This window comes from Rhododendron vialii, chromosome 13a (assembly GCF_030253575.1).
Source record: "Rhododendron vialii isolate Sample 1 chromosome 13a, ASM3025357v1".
NCBI lineage: Eukaryota > Viridiplantae > Streptophyta > Magnoliopsida > Ericales > Ericaceae > Rhododendron > Rhododendron vialii.
The window spans coordinates 4,403,309-4,423,688 of record NC_080569.1 but is presented as its reverse complement, the minus strand read 5'-3'; the positions used below and the strand labels follow the sequence as shown (position 1 = coordinate 4,423,688).

Genomic DNA, 20,380 nt, shown 5'->3' with positions numbered 1-20,380 from the left:
CATTCTCGTTATCGTTTTCGGTTTTTAGTGTGATCGATCAGGTTTGAGACATATACCAATATTGGTCTCAAGCAAACGAAAGACAAGAAAAAGACCATTCAGAGTTGACATGCTTGACGACATTAACCATAGATGAGATATGTGTGTACCTCTTTGCATGCATGTGGAGCCTAGCCTAGTTAATGGTCCTTGTAGTATACTTCAATTCTTCCCCCCTTGATAATATTCCAAGCAGAATTCGTTTACTCAATTTGCATCTATAATTAATGCTAACACAACTTGTCTCTTTTGTAGTTTTGCGAAATTTTCTTGTGAAAAGCATCTTCAATGATTAGACCCAAAATAAGAATGCCAAGGTTATTTTTGGTAGTACCATTCGATAGTACTACTCGGGAGAGAAAAGAAAGAAGACTCGGGATACACTCAACATTAATTATTTTTGGTAGTATGTAGTACTATTTTGATTGTAAGCAACACAGTTCATTGGACTTTCGTACAAATTAATGTGTAATGGAAAGAGTTTTGAGACGCTACCTCATGAAAATTAAGTCCTAAATATTGTCTTCTCGATCCTTAATCCTAAGGTGAGGTTCATCCCCATATATATACACAAAGTTGAGTATTTGTTTGTTTTTTTCAAGCTCGAATTAGAACCAACAAATAGGTTTTATAACACATTCAATTTTTTTTTTTTAATCATCTAAACCGATCTCGAATGAGCTTTATTGAATTTATGACGTGTCAAACTAGAAGTTTGCATGGTATTTTATCGAGTCAAGTTTAAGACTTTTTGATCAAATTATGGTCCCGATAAAAAAGCTATTAGCCGTAATGAACCAAACAATCTTACTCATATCATGACCTTTTTTAAGTGTCCAACTTCGTAATTTAACATTTTATGGAGACATCACTTTTCATCTTCACACTTAAATAATTACTATCACTTTTCATAATTGCCCTTTTGCAGAAATCTTTTTTTTTTTTTTTATCAGCTTATGCAGAAATCATCATTACACTTTTTATGAAATTCTTTGAGAACTACTTAATTTGAACAAAATGCAAAATGTATCAACTTTTATGTACATAGAAAAACCCAGAATGGGTAAAAACCACGGGAATGAATCAAATCACTATAATCATTGTGCAATTACAGATATACCTATCCAAACGGTATAAATCCTCAGAACATTCTAAGTACTACCTGCTGAGTCACATGTACACCGCACTCAGTGATTGACCGCCGCTGCCTTGAATCCACAAGCCTTCCAAAATACTTCCAGAAATCCACCGGAAGATGATTCTCAAATAGTTGAATGAAAGATGCATAAACTTCTTGGAGTTGTCATTGTATATCAATGATCGAAGATCTCATTGTACTCCAAGACTCAAAGTACGTACCGAACCACTTCAAATCAATATCCCTCAAAAGAGGTGGCTCAACAATGGTTACTCTTCACCATCTCCTGTTTCACACGGCTGTCGATGCAACAAAAGGGGCAACCCTACTGTTTTTCTTTTTGTCAATATCTTCACGCCCTTTTAGAGCATAACCCTTTACCTTTTATATGAGAGAAGTCCTGCATGCAATCTTTCTCCAACGTAAATTGAGAGGCTGCCACTAAATGTGCAGATGAATTGGAAAGTCAATCTCGTGAATTTGTTAGTCACCCAGCAAATGATCCACCTTCCTCTATCTTTCCATTTCTAGCGGCAATCGATCTCTTTTTTTTATCCAATACGCTCATTCGGAATTACAAATAAAGATTCCTTTCACTTTAATCCAATACAGACTCACTAGTCTATTAAAAATAATAAAATTACAACTCAATATAAATTATGTGTTTTGTCATACGAAATTGCCAATACAATTAAGACTTTGAAATTTGGTCTCAGCCATGTTGAGCTACTAAATTGAGAATGTTCGTCACAACGGGAAAATTGTAGGTGCAAAATTTGAGATTTGGATTTAAAAAGCTATTGTGAGTGTTTCTCAAAAATTCGTATCAACAAATTTTGGGATTCTAGATATTCCTAGGAGCTAAAAAGGTCTGAAATCTGATTCTACAAGAGCTAGGTTTAGGGTGCTTTTCAAATTATATTTTAAATTTTGAGTAATCTAAAAGTTGATTTTAGTTTTTGGCAGTAAACCATACAAGCATTTACTGCAACTTAATCTGTTAATCATAATTACATAGTTTACAGTAAACATGTTGATCTCCTTTTGCTAAAATCCCTCCAAAATTTATTCAATGCAGCAGCGTCTAAAGCTATAATCTAAATAAATAGTGACGGTGATTTGGCAGGGGACACGACAAAAATTATATATGTACATTGTGATAGATGTTGAGTTAATATTTATATGAAAAAACCATACAAAAATAACCAAAACTAACAATATCTTCACAATTCTTATTTTTTTCTCCTCAAATAGGACAAGTTTAACGAGGGTTTTATTTGGTCATAATTCACTTATTCATACTCTTTTCTTCATACTTTTGGAATATCATACCCTGGAAATAAGCATTCAATATTACATATTCATCCTTATCATGTTTCCATTCGTGTCCAAATTGAGACATGCGTGTTCCTGGTATATCACCTGCTTACAATCAATTAAATTTATTGGACAATCCATGTCACGCGTCCCATATTTGTCCTCCCGTGTCTCCGGCATATCTTTTGTCCCTAAAGCGTCCAACACGAATACGACATGCAGTTAGAATTGCCAATGCTCCGTAGTTTTCTAGATATTCCTAAGAGAAAAGTTTGAAATTTTATTCTACAAAAGCTGAGTTTAGGGTGCTTTTCGAATTATATTTTAAATTTTGATTCATGGTTTGATTGTTGAGAGATTTGTTCATAGCTCTTTTCTAGTCCTGTTTTCATAATTTGGCCTTGAAGTAGACATGCCCACAACTGAAAAAGTCAAGATTAATTAGGATATCTTTTTTATTGTTACTCTTTTCCAAGGTAGGGCAATGAGGGGTCCCTAGAGTCCTTGTTAAGATAGATTTTCGCTGTACTATAGGATCTATTTATGGTCCTTTTGTTACACGCATGCCATGCCACCCCTTTAATTTTGTACCCTAATTGCAAGGCCTACTTATCAATGGGTTTATGGGACCATTGATAAGAAAATGGGGACTAAAGTGGGCTTTATTTTTCAAAGGAGGTTTTGCTTTCAGCATGCGACGGCATCCTACATTTAGGCTCTTGAAAATATTCTCTATGGCTATTCATGTTATCGTAGCAGGGAGGAGTCCTATGGTAGCCATAAAGAGCAAAGCAGTATGGACGAATATGGCCTCTAATTCCACAGTGATGACAAGTGGGTACAAAATAATTATGAACATAAGGACAAGCTACATGTGCATGTGAAGTGTAGGGCAAAGCAGTATGGACGAATATGGCCTCTAATTCCACAGTGATGACAAGTGGGCACAAAATAATTATGACCATAAGGACAAGCTACATGTGCATGTGAAGTGTATGACTCATGCATCTTCCTACAATGCGGTCTAATATGGCCAGTCATACCACAATAATGACAAGTAGGAACAAATTTATTAACAACAGGAGTAAAAACGTGAGACTTATCGGTATTAATAACCTTAGGTTTTACCTCCTTGCGCTTGGGATGTCCGCTTACCTCTGTTGCCATTTGCTTCTTTGTCGTAGGAGAATTAATCATGTTCTGCATGTCATTCGCATTAGTCTTCTTACCTTGATGTTTACTTTCATTTCTCCCTATTGATGGAGTCGATGTTGCATGATAACCAAGCCCTGAACGATCGCTAGATCGCCATTGGATGGACAAAATATGATCTAACACCTTGGTCCCTGTCTGTGTGTCATCCTCTGATTTATCCTTAGATTTGCCTCTAGCAATCAAAGCTTTGTTTTTCTTAAGAAGGAGCTCAATTTCTTTATTTCTCTCATCACTCTCTTGAGTGCGTTCATTCAAAGTATTCTCTAACTTCTTAATCTTATCAGAAAGTTTTCACTCGCTTCTATCAATTTTTTACTAAAAACATGGAGTTTATTATACTTCTCTCTGACCTCATCTATGTCATCACAACTATCCGCATCACTATCATCTGTTTCAGAACCACTCGATTCGGAATGACCATGTGAATTTAAAGTTACTCCAAAAGTCAAAAAGTTTACTTTATCTTTTTCGTCGACCCCTTGTTCTTCATTCGATTCATCGGAATCGCTATCATCCCACGTTTTAGTGACGAGGGCCTTCTTTTTCATTTTGTTAGTACATTCTTGGGCGTAATAACCAAAACCATAGCACTCGAAGCATTGTGATCCCCGTTCCTCAGGTGGTCCTTTTCTCTCCTTTTTTATTTTTTCCAGAAAATTCTCCTTTTCCTTTATCATTTTTCTTTTTCGTACGATTTTTAAATTATTTGAAAAATGCTTTCATCTCCTCAAGATCGACATCACTATCACTATCTGAACATTTCTTATATTTTTTTAGTACTTAAAAGCAATCGGAGTCTCCGAAGGTTTTACTTTGGGTTTAACAAGTTCAGATTGCAATAAGTTAGCCTCGTAAGTTTGGAGAATCCCAACTATTTCTTGAATAGATTTTTCTTTTAAATTTTTCTTACCCTCTAGCATAGTAACTTGAATTTTAAATCTAGGAGGTAAAGAGTGCAAAATTTTCTTAATAATACGAAAAGAAGGAATTTGCTCACCCAAGTTCTCGCAGCTATTGATGATGGCGATGGGCTTGGAGTAGAATTGATTGAAGGCCTCTTCCTCCAGCATTCTGATGGTCTCAAACTCCGTAGTAAGCCTTTGCAGCTTAGACTGCTTAACGTCTGTCTCCTCATGGCAAGTTACCAGAATATCCCAGGCCTCTTTTGCAATTTCACAGTTAGCTATTTTCATGTGCTCATTTATATCAACAGCAGGAAATAAAATATCAAGTGCACGGTTATTAGCCTGAAGTAAAGGTTTTTCTGTGATTGATAACTCAGACTGAGTTTTTTGAACCAGCTTATCGCCTACAATTTTCATGGGTCGAGTGTAACCCACAACACACGAGTCCCAAATTTTTTCACCGGCTGATCTCATTATAGCCTTGATTCTAGATTTCCAATAATCAAAATTATCACCATCAAGTATAGAAAAATTTCTAGACATGTGATTCATGTTCATACTCATGATGGATCTGCTCTAGAAAAATAAATTCTAACAGAAGGAGCAGGCCGCTCTGATACTAATTGAAAAATCAGGGTTCTCTAACAATCCTTAAAAAACCCTAACAGAATGAACGCGAATCACTAAGTAAAATTATCAGCAAAAACTATGCAAAGCAATCAATCGTACAACGGAGAAATATACTAACTATAAGAATAGATAGTACTTACTAAGGGACTTTCCAACTAATATATTCGGTCATAAGAAAAGGGAGGGACGGAGAGAGTATATGATACACATACTAATTGAATTTTTGAGGGTTGGAATCCAGCTTATACAATAAATGTCAAAATAATAAATCCAGCCTTTATGTCATTGTGGATTTTCAGCAAGCTGTCTTCACCATTTTCCATAATCTACAGCATCATCATTCACGACAAATTAAATCGAAATACATACCTTATTTGCACATTACATGCTAGTATTCCCAGAACAGAATCTTCTGTCGACATGCAGTTTCAGTTCATTTAGTTGCTACTCCGTATAACTAGCTTGTACTTGTTTGATAATCGGGTATCTATACCAACTTACTCACATCTTAACTAATTAGTTATGAAGCTGCAAAGTTAAGTACTAGGCCGGCCAACCTTCAGTTTGTCCCTAGGGTACGTACGTGCGTATTATGATGCCGGTGCGATTCCAACTTACGTACCGGGGAAAGTAAGCCCCTAATCCGATGTCAAGATCCCACTCAACCAATCCGTTTGTGTCGACTAGCTAGTTCGTACCTATGCAAATTAGTTGCACAATTATCTCCAATAATTGAAGCTGAAATTTCAAGGCTGAAGTTACTTTTTTGGCTAGTTCTTACCATAGTTTCAATAAAGAAGGAATCTTAGATAGAGATATTCTGGGGAGCCAGGGCCACTAGGGAGGAAAAGAGGGAGAGAAATGGACAAGATATTTGACAAATTTTACAGCCCATGAATTAAGCTAAGTGTGGACAGACCCCCATCTAGAAAGGAAAAATGGATCTTGCCAAACAGTTCATTTTCTCTCTCTGTCTTTTGCAATGCTGGATCTACGACTTTTGAGGAAGAAGTTCTAGAGGAAAACGAAAGTGACAAAACGGGATGAAAAGATCTAAATGCATTGATGCACATGTGTAGGAGGTTAGCCCGGGTTAGTCCGGTTGTGTTGGCGGGCTTGCTCCTTACACGAATAATCAGGGTATAATTCTTGGGACCAGGTCTCAAGAAAAAAAATTCCTGGGAATCCCTTAGTTCCAGCATGGATGATCTGTCTTTAATCGGACCAGAAAGGGGATTAGTCGAGCGGGTGAGCTGGCCCAAACACTCTGACCGTCGACCAAAAAAAAAAAATGGAGGTTTGAAAGATGAGGTGATAGGTTTCTAAATCCGTGATTCATATGATGAGGTTAGAACGAAGAGGTGGACACCCTATTTCTTTTTGTTTCATTTCTTTGAATTCAACTATGTTGACCAACCTATTATTGGTTACTTCTAATCTATTATACTCAACTATAGTTACTTCTTTGAAGGATAAGAAGAAGTAGAACACTCTCTCAACTTTTGTCCATAACGACTCATTTGTGAGGTGAATGCTTGTACATACCGAAAAGATCTTTATAAATACGCTCCAAACAAAATCTAGAGCGTGAAATTCTTTTTGCTTTATGATATGCTTATAATTACTGGATGCTATATATATTTTTTGTTCAAGCTTAAAATGAATATATAAACAAGTTACTCTACACGTATATGCTAGATAGTATTGCTCTCAGCACTACATAGCCATTTGCATGAGACTCTACAACATCTTGTCGGGGCCGAAGTTAAAGTTTCACTGCGTACGAGGAGCACTAAACAGCTCGAAAAATTATTCAAACAGCTACAAAGTATGTGAAGCCCACACAAATGTGTGGCAGAGAAGAGTTTGGGGCACCACCACGTGGTGCCTGGGGGCACTGAACAATTATTCAAATAGCTCTAAATACTTGAACCTAAGCCTTGATCAGAAGAATTAAGGCTCCGTATGTTTCGAAGTAAAACATTTTAAAATGGAAAATATTTTTCATGTAAAATGATTTCGCAGAAAGAAATCTTTTTACAAGTTATTTTCTGGTGTTTGGTTAACCATGAAAAATATGTTTCAGAACAGAGGTAGGACGCCGCCACCGCCCCCCTCCAAAAAAAAAAAAAAACAGAGGTAAGACCAAGTCAAAGACCAGGTGGGAGTAGAGGAAATGAGGGAATATGGCTTGATAGCTGGTGTGGGGTCGACGGAGTCACGGGGACGAGGGGCTAAGCGATGGCGCAACGCAGAAGTTGCAAAAATGACTTACGAGCATTGTGTCTACCGGCCTTTTAACCCAACACCGTAAAGTGGGTAAAATAATTTTGGAAAAAATGTTTAATTTCGAAACAAACGGAGCCTAAGTTTTAACCGATGAACCCAACCACCCACTTCGTGGTACGTACGTCTATAAAAGCCTATACATGTAGCTCAAAGTGATGAGCAACTGAAGGACTCTTGGTCAGTGGCTTCTCTATCCAAACCAAAAATGGTGACAAGAGTAGAGGAGGAGGAGAAAGGTGCTGTGGATTACACAGAGGATGGGACACTGGATCTAAAGGGCAGACCTGTCCTAAGATCAAAAACTGGGAGATGGAAAGCTTGCTCCTTCATTGTTGGTATACTATTACTACTACCCTTCTCTCTCTCTCTCTCTGGACTCAAGAGTTTGAAAAGAAAAATTCCCTTAATCCAAAGTGGCTGGTCCATATTTGGTATTCTGGGAACTTTTCTAGCTCCCAATTCTAAAATTTCTTAGTTGCTGGATTTGGGGTTGTTTTCGAATCCGTTCGAGTTTTCGCAGTCCGTTATTCGTAAATTTGCTCATTATCTGTATCCGAGGTCTGTAATGGATGTTAAGAACCAATAGTTGTGGAGACATGATTCTCTGTGCCGAAAATCCATGTGCCTCTATGCCGAGCTTGTGGTGCTAACTGCAAGTTTAGAAACAGAGAAAATAACTACGGAATGTATCAATATGAACCACAGAATTCACAGCCATTTATTTTTTATGAAGTCCACATGCTACTGGCCTTGGACTGGACCCTGTTGTGCCTGTCATATGGGTCCCGTCCCAGCCCTAAAAACATGTTCCAAATCGTTCATTTTGATCATCTCGTCAAATAGGTTATGCTTGTAAAAAAAAAATGTTGATCAGGCATCGGAACCAACATGAATGAAACACGCTTGTTTTTTAGTTCATTCTCAAAATCATAGAAGCAGTTGATTTTTTTTTTTTTTTTCCAAAATAACAAATGCGTTTTGTTCACTTGGTACTGATGTCTGATAATCCTAAGTTTTCGAGCACTACAAACTCGACAATACCGAATGAAATGAACGGATTGGATCACGTTATTGGACCCGCAATGGGGCTCATATGAGCAGCATAGCAGCCTGTTGTGCCTCCATCGGTCTATGAGATTCATTGTGATCTGTTCTGTACCGGTGTCTTTAATGGCCTAAACAAATGGTTTTTCACATGGAGTGTTTCTTTCCTAACTTGTCTCCTCTGTAGAAGTTTGATCTCAAATGCTTAATTCTTGACGTCCCGTTCCGCTAAATTTCTTATTTTTTTAAGTACTTATTTCGTGTTTTACAAGACAAGTCATTCTCTCACAATACACCACCTTCGATTAAAAAAAATACTTTTATTTTTTTAACTATGGAATGTATCCAAATGTACGACAGAACTCACAGCCATTCATTTTTTATGAGTCCACATGCTACTATTCATTTTTTATGAGTCCACATGCTACTGGCCTTGGACTGGACGCTGTTGTGCCTGTCATATGGGTCCCATCCCAGCCCTAAAAACATGTTCCAAATCGTTCATGTTGATCATCTCGTCAATTCGGTTATGCTTGTAAAAAAATATGTTGATCGGGCATTAGTACCAACATGAATGTAACACGCCTGTTTTTTAGTTTATTCTCAAAATCATAGAAGCTGTTGATTTTTTTCCAAAAAACCTAATGTGTTTTGTTCACTTGGCACTGATGTCCGATCAATCTAAGTTTTCGAGCACTACAATCTCAACAAAGCCGAATGAAATGAACGGGTTGGATCACGTTATTGGACCTGCAATGGGTCTCATATGAACAGCATAGCTGCCTGTTGTGCCTCCATCGGTCTATGAGATTCATTGTGATCTGTTCTGTACCGGTGTCCTTTAATGGTCTAACATATGGTTTTTCACGTGTAGTGTTTCTTTCCTTCAACTTGTATCCTCCACAGAAGAGCCGTGTTCCGTTTAGGTTTTTAGGAAATTTTTTGAAAGTAATGAGTGGAGAGAGAAAAAAAAAATTATTAAAGACCATGCCTAAGGATTTTGACTTTTGAAACCCCGAAACGAACAAGGACACCATAATCATTAACTTGCAAGTTGCAACCCTATCAAATCCCAGCTCCAGCTTTCTAATTTCCTCAGATTTTATCAACCAGATTGCTATATATATCACCCCCTATTCACCATTTTATCTTTTCTGCTGCTTCTTTTTTTCCTTTTATTGGGGTAGCATATGAATTGTTTGAAAGGATGGCATATTATGGGATTGCATCAAATCTGGTGCTGTACTTGACAAGGAAACTGCACGAGGGCACTGTGAAATCAGCAAACAATGTCACAAACTGGGTGGGGACTGTTTGGATGATGCCGCTTCTGGGTGCCTACGTCGCCGACGCTCATCTCGGCCGTTACTGGACTTTCATCATCGCCTCAGGCATTTACCTTGTGGTATATATACTCATTCACCATTTATGTGACACATTCTTTGTTTAGAGTGATAGACTCGCAACTCAATCATATACTATCATCGTTTTTTCGCTATTCTTTTCTGTTTGTGTAACGCCAACTATATGCTTCTCCTACCGTAAACCAGGGAATGTGCTTAGTGACTCTTGCAGTTTCGCTGCCAGCCCTGAGACCTCCATCATGCAGCCATGAGGTACAAGACTACGACTGCGACAAACGGGCCTCGCCGTTTCAAGTGGGCATCTTCTACTGTGCGTTGTACATAATAGCTGTCGGAACCGGCGGAACCAAGCCCAACATCTCGACCATGGGCGCGGACCAATTCGACCAATTCGAGCCCAGGGAGAGGATCCACAAGCTCTCCTTCTTCAATTGGTGGATGTTCAGCATCTTCTTTGGCATCCTTTTCTCCAATACTTTCCTCATATATATACAGGACAATGTGGGCTGGACTGTGGGCTATACCCTCCCAACAGTAGGGCTGGCCGTGTCGATACTGATCTTTCTTTTGGGCACACCTTACTATAGACACAAACCTCCTTCAGGGAGTCCATTTACTAAGATGGCTAGGGTTTTGGTGGCTACGGTGAGGAAGTGGGAAAAGGTTGTCCCAAATGACCCAAAAGAGCTTTATGAGCTGAGCTTGGATGAGTACTCCAAACCTGGAAAGTTCAGAATTGACTCCACCCCTTCATTAAGGTATGTCCCTCAACTTGTACACATTTGGGGGCAGTCTACTTTTATTAGGACCTCCGCAAGTGGGCGGTGGGATTGGTCCCTCAGAAATTAGTCGAGATGCACGTAAGCTAACTTGGACACTTGAGTTACAAACACACACAAAAAAAAAACCTATACACACTTGGAGTAATGATAATGCCACACAAGACACCTTTGCCAGAAATTTCATGGCAAGAAATGACAAATAAGTGTAACATAATGCAATTTTCCTACTTGTTTCATCACCTATCTGTCTCACTTCCTGCAGACTTCTTGACAAAGCTGCCGTAAAGAGTGGACCAAGTACACCATGGAACCTATGCCCAGTAACCCAAGTTGAAGAAACCAAGCAAATGATAAAAATGATTCCAATTCTAATTGCAACATTCATACCCAGTGCCCTGGGAGCACAGATAAACACACTTTACATCAAGCAAGGCACCACACTGGTGAGGAGCATGGGTCCCAATTTCGAAATCCCCCCTGGCTGTCTCACAGCGTTCATAACCATCTTCATGTTGGTCAGCATTGTCCTCTACGACCGACTCTTTGTCCCTGCAATCCGAAAGTACACGAAAAACCCGAGAGGGATCTCACTACTGCAGAGAATGGGAATTGGCCTAGTATTGCACGTCGTCATCACAGTCGTCTCTTGCTTAGCTGAGAGAAAGAGATTGAGTGTTGCAAAATCACATGGCATTACGGAAAAACACCAAATCGTACCTCTTAGCATCTTCATTCTCCTCCCTCAATTTGCACTAATGGGGGTGGCCGACAACTTTTTGGACGTCGCAAAGCTCGAATTCTTCTACGACCAGGCACCGGAGGGAATGAAAAGCCTTGGCACTGCCTATTTCGCCATCAGCTTGGGAGTTGGGAATTTTCTCAGCAGCTTCCTTTTATCGATGGTGGCTCATTTTACAAAGAGACACGGCCACCCGGGTTGGGTTCTGGACAACCTAAATGCCTCTCGTCTGGACTATTACTACGCTTTTTATGCTGTGCTGAGCTTTCTCAACCTTCTCTTCTTTCTGGTTATTTCCAAGTTCTTCGTGTATAACGCAGAGCTGGACAACGAACGCGGAAAAGAGTTGCAAGAAGCCATTGTAGGTTCGCCAAACCACTCAAAATAAGGTTCCGGCATGTTTCATTTGCTTCTTAGAAACAAATACAAAGATTATTGAAATAATGCCCATTGTATATGAAAGAAAAGGCATAGAAATGTCAAATGATGATGTTAAAAGATTTAAGGTCCATTGTTCCATCTTTCCTGATAAATGGGAACAGTTCTATCATCGTAGCACATGGATCAAAAATCCATCTTACGTAACTCTGAATCCATGGAAAGTAGCACAAATATTCGGTGGCCCTAAACAAAACGAACCGAAATATTCATCTATGAGATTGGTAATCCCAGTCTAGACTTTACAATCCATCGTAAGAACGGTGTATATTTAACTTGGTCATTAGACACTAATGACAACCAAAAAATATGTATAGTAGAATCCTTTATCAGAAAGCAAGAGGCTGCAACTCGTGTGCAGCCATTGACTCCAATAGCCATGTGTGCGCAATGACCTTGGACCCAATTTCATGGGCCAAATTTTCTGCCGCTCCTCGTCTTTTGAACACAATGGAACCTTCATCATCCTGTCTGCATTCATTGTTATAAACAACTAGAGACACTGAAGGAGTTGCTTGGGCTTCATGACTTGGTGCCAATAACTGTTCCTTGATTTCATTTACTGTACCTCCTGCAGTAATAACCAAATCTAGGAGGTCTTCCTTGTAATCTGGTTCAAAGTCTCCGCTAAAATAAAAATCCAAGCCATTGAAGAGCTTTGGTACCTACAGCAGAAGTTCAAATGTTAAGATTGTCATATAAACTTGAATATGTATGTAAATAAATGCCAAAGAAGAAACTCAAATCTATAAGATCAAGCAAAGATGATGCAGATCCACTAAGTAGCGGACTGCACAAAAACTACACAGCAGAAGCTCACACAGGCACGTCAATTTTATCATATGGCTCAAACTATATTCCAGACTGGGAGTGATCTACATGTTAGACTATGATGAGCCACATGCAAAAAAAACAACCACCACCAATTATGTAGAAATGTCAGATTGTTGGATATATGCATTCGTAATCTTTCCAAAACTGTGTGAACTTTTTTTTTGGGTAACTGTGTGAACTTACATTACCCAAGGCTCTTAGTCTGCCAGTTTTTGGCCCATCACAATGGCCATGATTGTCAAGACTAACTTCATAAGGTTCTTCATCCACAGGATGCATAGCTTCCATGCATGCTTTTATCCCTGCAATCCCACAGAAACCAAATGGTCATGAATTAACAGTTTGTTTTCGGTACACAAAAAACAACACAAGGTTGACCATAATGTTGTACCACAAAATACAACAAAGATTTAACATTTTCAATTCAAAGTGAAATACACAGGGGAAAAGATTATAGGGCTCACAGTCAGTCTTAAGGATCCATCTTCCGTGCAAAATTGCCTTGAGAACTTTAAATGTCCTACTGCATGCACCGTTTGCATCTGTTGCAGCAACCACATGTGTAACATTTGGTTTCCAGAACTTGGTCACAGTCGCACCACAAATGCCCGCAAACTTGACCAAAAGATACTGCACATCCGAATTCAGAACGAAAAATTAGGTTACTCTAGAATTGGTAAATGAAGCGCGCATGCCAACACTATTAATGGTCAACTACTTTGATACCGTGACAAAAGGGGATACGGTGGTCTGATCCAATGGACCCATACTGTGTAATGCACACATATAGACCAGATAACTATTCTACAAACCTTTTCTTCGGCAGACAGAGCAGATCCACAAAAAACCCATTTCTTCATTCCCTTGTCCCCCCAAAAGTTGGACTGTTTAGAGGTTCTGCATTCACACCAATGAAGTTATCAGATATCCAACCACAAGTTGTCAATTAAAAAAGACGCAGTTTACATAGCTATATCAAAAGAAACATCTCCTGCAAACCAAATTTTGGGATAAAGTCGTAGCAGCTAAATCAAGGAAAACAGCGCTAAATAGATTGTTAATAGCACAATATTTCCAGTCTAGAAATCCTATCGAACAGTAAAACATCAGATCTTGTTATTGCCTTTACCCACCTGAAAACATCTTAGGAAAGAAAATAGGTAAATGTGTATAAACATTCTGAAGAAACTTTTGAGGCGGACCAACAGGAAATAAAACAAAGAACTTAACAAAACAGAAGCAAGCACTTTGCTGCTGAAAAATAGGAATTCAATGGTATTTATCCAGTGTTTTGCTAAATATATGTAAGCGAACGTATCAAAAAACAAAGTTGCCTTTACAATAGAGGACACACAAGGGAGGACGTGTACTCTAGCGAAAATAAGTGACCTGCAGAATATATAGCAAAGACCAAAAAAATGAAAGAAAGGAAGGAAGAGAGCACGTTTTATCTGTTGCTAAATCCTCACACTTTAACCAAAGAATACAGAAAATAATTGAGTGATCATAACATTGCCAGGTGTCTCACAATTACCATGAAGTAGAAAGCCAGACTCATATAACCATTCCCATGTATAATTGTAAGTGTGAAACATAATGAATTGTTTCACAAGCCATTTTTTATTAACTAGAAACAACTACCAAAGGATAAATCTTAGAAAATGACCACCCTACATTTCAGTTGCCACAAAATTTTGCTTTTCACTGGCATGCTTCCCCAACTGGGCCTTTTCACGAGGAAATTTGACAAAGGAATGACTTGGGCACAATACCAGAAAGTCCTCCTGAAGAGAGTGAGAGGAGCAACGTCAACAAATAAAGCTCAAGTCACTCGACAAAGAGGGGTGTGTTTGTGTTTAACTTGCAGTAAAACAGAGACTACTCACCACGTCCCATCTGCAATCATCAATTTTAACCGCACAAGGCACATGATAACTTTTGCGGCATGACTTTTCAAAGCAACCAAGAGGTGCTCCTCTTAGCCCACACCTGCTGCATTTTAGCTTAGCAGCCCTTGCCACCTCTTCCTTCAATTTTTTAATTGTTTCACCGATAAAATAAACTTGAGGTGTCCTGTGATTGGGGCAAAAAAATTGTAAGTCCAATACATCAACCTGTGATGTAAAATTGAAAATTCATCACAGCATCATGATAATCACATCTCCTGCATAATTTCTCATAGCCAATGCAAGGTCAGGCCCGTCAGGGTCAACTTAAACTGCTAATTTGTCCCCAATGACACGATTAAAAATACCTTCGAACATTTTACCCCAAAGCATTTAAAAATAGCTTTCAAAAACACTATTACAACAAGTTCTAACTAATTTAAACCCTAGAACCAGGAAGAACCAGTAAAGGGTCATAAAAAAGGATAGACAGGGCAAAGGAGGGGGAAAATCATTTACTAGATGCCCAAATCAGCAACAAACTGAAAATTTGAAGCCCCACCAGCCATGAAAGGAAAACAACAAATTCATATTCGATTTTGCTTCTGACAACAATGAATATCAGTCCAATTTTTGTCAGATAAATCTGTCTTCACAACATCATCATAGATGAAATTGTCTGTTTCTGAACACATCTTGAAACCAGTATTACTTTCAAAGACTCGACAAAATCCCATAGACAACACACCATTCAATGCATGTCTTGTGAACATGTATAACATTGGCTTTTGTTGCTCTGTGTCCTTTCACCTCCTTCCCCTTGTCGTAATGTAACATAGGCCCAGTTATCTGAAAATACCAAACAGATATACGACATAGTAAATTGAGGAGCAATGCTTACAATCATAAGTCGGAGAAGTATATTTTATCAGTGAAGGAATGAAGAAGCAAGAACGTACTGAGATGGAAACTCACGTCTGTCAAGTCAGCAGTCTGGCAAAAAGCACATCGACTCCTTTTTTTATCCCTTGAATCCAATATTTTAGGCAGCCTTTCACCGGAGAGTTCTCCCAATTGAGATTCCAGTTTTGAAGTTGCTACAAATTCAGACTGAAGGACATTTGGTTGAGTACAACCATTGCTTTTCATTTCCGTATCAAAGGACCCGTGGTTTGATTTCTTTCGTCTTTTGCTGTCCCTGGCATCACTTTCTGGGGTTCCAGGTGAAGTACTGTTATTCGTTTCGCCTCCTCTCTTATCAGAGTTGTCCTCGACTAATCCCATAGTCTCAGCTGGATGTTTTCGCGTACTCTGCGAAAATATCAATCCACACTTCAATTCAGCAACCTAAATCCGTTTGATGAATACGAAATGTATATCAGATACCTCTTCCAAAGCTCCATCTTGATGTACAACAGTTTAGGAAGCATAATCCAAATTTCGTTAAAAAACTAAATTGACTTAAAGCAAAAGGAGAAATAGAAGAAACCATGCAGCCAAAAAGGTGCCCTAGAGGTTCCAGCATCTCCTGCCAATTCGGTCCAATTCAGAGGTTTTACTTACTAAACTAATAGAAGTGTAGAAGTTAAACTAAACCCTAGCGTGGAATCTTTGAACAGCTACCTCTATCCCACAAACTCACAAAGGCATCAACAGCAAGTAGCAGTCACTGCTAAAATGGCACCAACAGCTACCTCTATCCCACAAACTCACAAAGATTCAACTCGTCCAACTTTGGCTGTGAATCAACGAAACAGTATCCAAGTTTCCAATTAAAAATTTGCAGTTAGCTAAGTTGTACGAGGTCCTTCTTACTAGGTTCCAATGATTTTTCAATGCTACAGAAAAAGGCCAATTCCTAGGGACCAACTGCAATGAATTTTCATTTCCAGATGCTAAACCAATTTTGGCATGCAAAAGCAGATATGCTCATTTATTTGCCTTTCCAAACTTCTTGTGAAACCACTACCTCCACCCCCAAACCAACATAGGTTACATCAATTCATCAAATAAGTATGCTTATAGCGAAACCCCAGTCCCGACAATAAATGATCACGAGCACAATTATAAGGTCATATTTGGATCAAGGAATTGAGCAAAGAAAAGGTAGCACAAAAGTTAAAAGGATCTAACGGCTAAAGGCGGTTCAATCCTTCAACTTTTCCATTTCCTTTTCCTTTTCCTTTTCCTTTTCCTTCCTGTTACCAAGTCCTCGATCCAGATAACGAACTGCCAATCACTATTCCAACGTTGACATAGTCAAGCAATATAATACACATATTTAATGAATACAGTGTAAAGAAGTACTAAAGGCAGGGTGTTACCTATTGGGTATAAAATATAAATAACTAATTTGAATTATTTATACAATCTCAAAACAGTTACAAGTATTGTCTTACAAAAGTGCTGCTGACAGGATCACCGGGGTCATCTTCTCTGACTCTGAAATCAAAGGAAGGAGGTCCCGGTGACGACTTCAAGACATGGTTTACATTCATTCCCTCTGTTTCAGGCTCTTCAAACTTTCCACATTGCTCCTTACTAGAGATTGGCGGAGTTGATTTGTCAGATTCAAATTTCTGTGTCAACTTACTCCTGCCTTCAACAGATTGGTTAATTAGAGCCTGAAGTCGTTCAGCCATTGTCAATGACCGGTTGCTCGAATTTCCATCTTGAGGTGTTTCAGGTAACTCCTTCAATCCGTTATCAACAAAAGTGTTTATTGGAGGAGGGGACTGTTGTGTCACCCTTCCAGTATCTGCCGCAATACAGAGTGTCAAAAATTCCAGACTCTATTGCCAATAATACAGTATCTAAAATAAAAATGCATATATAGAAATTCGTCAACAGGTATAAATGGGCTGTCATAAACAACAGGCAGAAGGAGCTTACTGCTGAAAGTTGCATGTGAGCTTTTATAGATGGTAACCAAACTTTCCATGTAGGGTGCTGGTCTTACATCTGCAACAACGTGGAGGTATTTCTTTACACACTGGCTTGGCATAAACCAATTCGATTTACTGAAAATTTTCTCTCCTATAGATTCTAAATGTGTCCTAAAAGCAAATGTGAAGCAATAATGACCTCAAGACAAGCAAAACATAATGGCAACTTTATCCATTGATACAAATTTCAATTATTCTGATAATTCTGATCCTCATTCGAGGTCTTTGGTGATTATATATGCATTTTGGTATTGTGTTGCCAGGAATGCAAATATCCAAGAATTACGCTTTGGAACAAATTTGGAACCTTTGTTAATGCTTCAGTATATTGCAAAATTTTCAAATGCAATTTCCCATATCCGGAACACATTCATTCCGGGAAAAAAAAAATTGGCGGGCCAATAGATCCCCAATTTTTATCCAAATTTCCAACGTAAAAACCATAAAATTTAGAGAGCAGAGTAATAACGGAATAAAATGTAGAAACAGTGATCAACATGCGAGATGTATAATTACTTTCAAGAATACTATTGTTGATTGCGTAGGATCCACCTTCTAGGTAACACAGTTTGCGAACCAAAACGAAAACTTGTCAAGGAATACAATCCCTCGTTGTTTGGGTATCCCTCGTTTGGGTATGGAATAGGTGATCATTTAATATAATGTTTTTTTTGGTTAAATATCATTTAATATAATGTTGAGCTCTGCACCTAATAACTTAATATTTGGATATAAAATTTTCACTTGGTATAAGAGGGGGCTTCCACCCACAAATTAAAAAATTACAATCCACACCCAGAGCCAACCAAAAAAAGGTTGCCCAATAATAGATTAAAAAAAGAGGCTATACATGATAGACTTCAAAAGGGCTGTACGTGATGAGATGCCCAGGAATACAATCACACATTGGATTGGTTGGTGTATGGGATGAGTGATGACATAATGTAATGTTGGGATCTCTCAACCTAATAGCTTAAGCTTTAGAGTTGGATATTAAGCTACTACCAAACCGAGGGAAATTAAGCACTTACGTAGCTGTTTTCCATCGACCGAAACAATGCGAAAGAGTAAAATTCATACCTCGATCAGCGTACGGTTGTTTGCACACAGAACACTCGGACACAGCCTCTGACGATCTCGTTATGCATAAACTGAACAATCATGTCAAAATTCAACAAGAAGCAAGGAAGGATCGAGGGGCGGATGAGCCGGCCGGCGATCACCCTACCCTACCCTCGTTTTCACACTTTTATTATACCAAGAGTTTTGGAAAAGTAACGTACTTTGTTGGTTTGGTAACTTTGGATATTTTAGTTTTGATGTGTGCGAAGATAATGATAGAAGAAAAAAGTAACTAGATATTTTAAATAAAATTAATAATTATAGAAATAGGATAATGATCGGAAAAAAATATTGAGTAATGATTGAAAAATAAAATTAAAAGAAAGTAAAATTTGAAAACCACGGTATTTTGAGGCTTTTAGTTTTAGCAATAATTTTATTTTCGTGTAATAAATAGGGACGTTATTATAATCGAAAAGGATTTAATTATATTTTTATGGAGTCGTACTTTTATAATGCATTGGCAACCTAAACTTATAAAATCCCGCGACCGCCCCGCACAAGAAGCGTACAATACTAGCGTTCCTGACAAGAAATGTATAATTCTAGAGAGAGAGAGAGTAGGAAGCGAACCCGCAAAAGACGTGATCGCATGGGAGCAAAACAGGCCTGTTAAGCAGGTTTAGGCTGGGAAATTCACAAAACGGAGAAAAAAAACCAACTCAGATACACAATTCGTCAAATTGCAATAGTAACACGAAGAAGATCGTTGTGTGGAGAGAGAGTGGGGTGAAAAAGTAGCAGTACCAGAGAGGGCATTTGAGCTCGAGACCGAGTTTCTGGAAATGGAGAAGCAGCCCTGATGGGTTGAGCAACTTGTTGGGAGATTCCGCCATTGGTACTGTTCTCTCTGATGAATACTGGAGCGTACTACAACTTCTCTCTCTTACTCCATCAGTGTATAGAGTAGAGAAACGGTACTGCATTCGTAGGGGGAGGGTCTAGGATCGAGGTGGAGGCGGTATGGTTTTCGTTTTGCGTGCGACCTTTCAACTGCTACATGCATTTTCCCGGGAGATAGTTTTTCACCGAAGTTGCTCATAGAGTGACGTAATCTCAATCGTTTGTTAACATAATTAATAGTTGAGATTTATTTTTAATTATGATTGATAACAATTAATTTTTTTCCCAAAAAATTCATTAGTATCTTAACTGTCGAAAATATTTTTGAACGGTCACAATTGAGTGCATTCCTGTAAAGAAGATTTTCTCTTCTCTTTCCCCAGACGCACACAAAATTTATTCCTTCGCAGCAGGGCCGGACCGTCCACCGGGGCAAGTGCCCCACTCCAATCCTCCAGAATTTTTTTTTTTTATCCCAGGGAGTTTTCGATCAGCTAACATGCACTTCTGAGGAACGAAATCGACCATCAACGAGTAGTGGGATTAGCATCATAAGAATTGATAGCACCTGAAATATTCTCAAAGAAGCTTCGTAAATGCTTACATATCATAATTTCAAGACTATAGTAGAACAGAAATGTTAGGGACAAAGAAAATTTACCCCGAATATATTCCGAAAACAACAATCAATGGTTGAGATTCACTTTGATATATGTGACCCAATCATCAAAGTGATTCTCAACCATTAATTACTGCTTTCGGGGTACTTTCGGGATAAGTTTTCTTTGTACGTAGCATTCCCCTTTTTTTGTTTGAAAATGTAGAATTTCTGTAAAAAACATTTAAAATG

At 38.5% G+C, this 20,380-nt stretch overlaps 2 protein-coding genes across 6 annotated transcripts; one reads left to right on the top strand and one right to left on the bottom strand.

Moving 5' to 3' along the window:
- Positions 1 to 7,674: 7,674 nt before the first annotated feature.
- Positions 7,675 to 11,971, top strand: LOC131312915 (protein NRT1/ PTR FAMILY 5.2-like). The gene is made up of 4 exons (XM_058340941.1): positions 7,675 to 7,868; positions 9,765 to 9,982; positions 10,128 to 10,699; positions 10,986 to 11,971. The coding sequence occupies exons 1-4, from the start codon at positions 7,739 to 7,741 to the stop codon at positions 11,848 to 11,850; spliced, it is 1,785 nt and encodes a 594-aa protein (XP_058196924.1). The 5' UTR covers positions 7,675 to 7,738; the 3' UTR covers positions 11,851 to 11,971.
- A 53-nt stretch (positions 11,972 to 12,024) lies between these two features.
- LOC131312914 (BRCA1-associated RING domain protein 1-like) lies at positions 12,025 to 19,588 on the bottom strand. Of its 5 annotated transcripts, none has more exons than XM_058340936.1 (13): positions 19,435 to 19,588; positions 19,261 to 19,314; positions 18,646 to 18,716; positions 17,513 to 17,581; positions 17,020 to 17,378; positions 15,596 to 15,967; positions 15,369 to 15,469; positions 14,621 to 14,807; positions 14,409 to 14,518; positions 13,547 to 13,631; positions 13,199 to 13,364; positions 12,918 to 13,036; positions 12,025 to 12,565 (listed from the first exon to the last, which is right to left on the bottom strand). In XM_058340936.1, the coding sequence occupies exons 1-13, from the start codon at positions 19,521 to 19,523 to the stop codon at positions 12,230 to 12,232; spliced, it is 2,118 nt and encodes a 705-aa protein (XP_058196919.1). In that variant the 5' UTR covers positions 19,524 to 19,588; the 3' UTR covers positions 12,025 to 12,229. The 5 variants fall into 5 exon arrangements, with proteins under 5 accessions (XP_058196919.1, XP_058196920.1, XP_058196921.1 ...); XM_058340937.1 differs by having other exon boundaries at positions 15,596 to 15,931; positions 19,435 to 19,587; XM_058340938.1 differs by lacking the exon at positions 19,261 to 19,314 and having other exon boundaries at positions 19,435 to 19,538.
- Between the last annotated feature and the right edge of the window lie 792 nt (positions 19,589 to 20,380).

Bases quoted from the DNA above. Each gene is read 5' to 3' on its own strand.
- LOC131312915 (XM_058340941.1), top strand. From the start codon at position 7,739: ATGGTGACAAGAGTAGAGGAGGAGGAGAAAGGTGCTGTGGATTACACA. The intron at 7,869-9,764 runs GTATACTATTAC...TTATTGGGGTAG, and splicing joins AGCTTGCTCCTTCATTGTTG to CATATGAATTGTTTGAAAGG. The intron at 9,983-10,127 runs GTATATATACTC...ACCGTAAACCAG, and splicing joins CCTCAGGCATTTACCTTGTG to GGAATGTGCTTAGTGACTCT.
- LOC131312914 (XM_058340936.1), bottom strand. From the start codon at position 19,523: ATGGCGGAATCTCCCAACAAGTTGCTCAACCCATCAGGGCTGCTTCTC. The intron at 13,632-14,408 runs GTAGGGTGGTCA...GTGTGAATGCAG, and splicing joins AATTTTGTGGCAACTGAAAT to AACCTCTAAACAGTCCAACT. The intron at 12,566-12,917 runs GTAAGTTCACAC...CTTCTGCTGTAG, and splicing joins GACTAAGAGCCTTGGGTAAT to GTACCAAAGCTCTTCAATGG.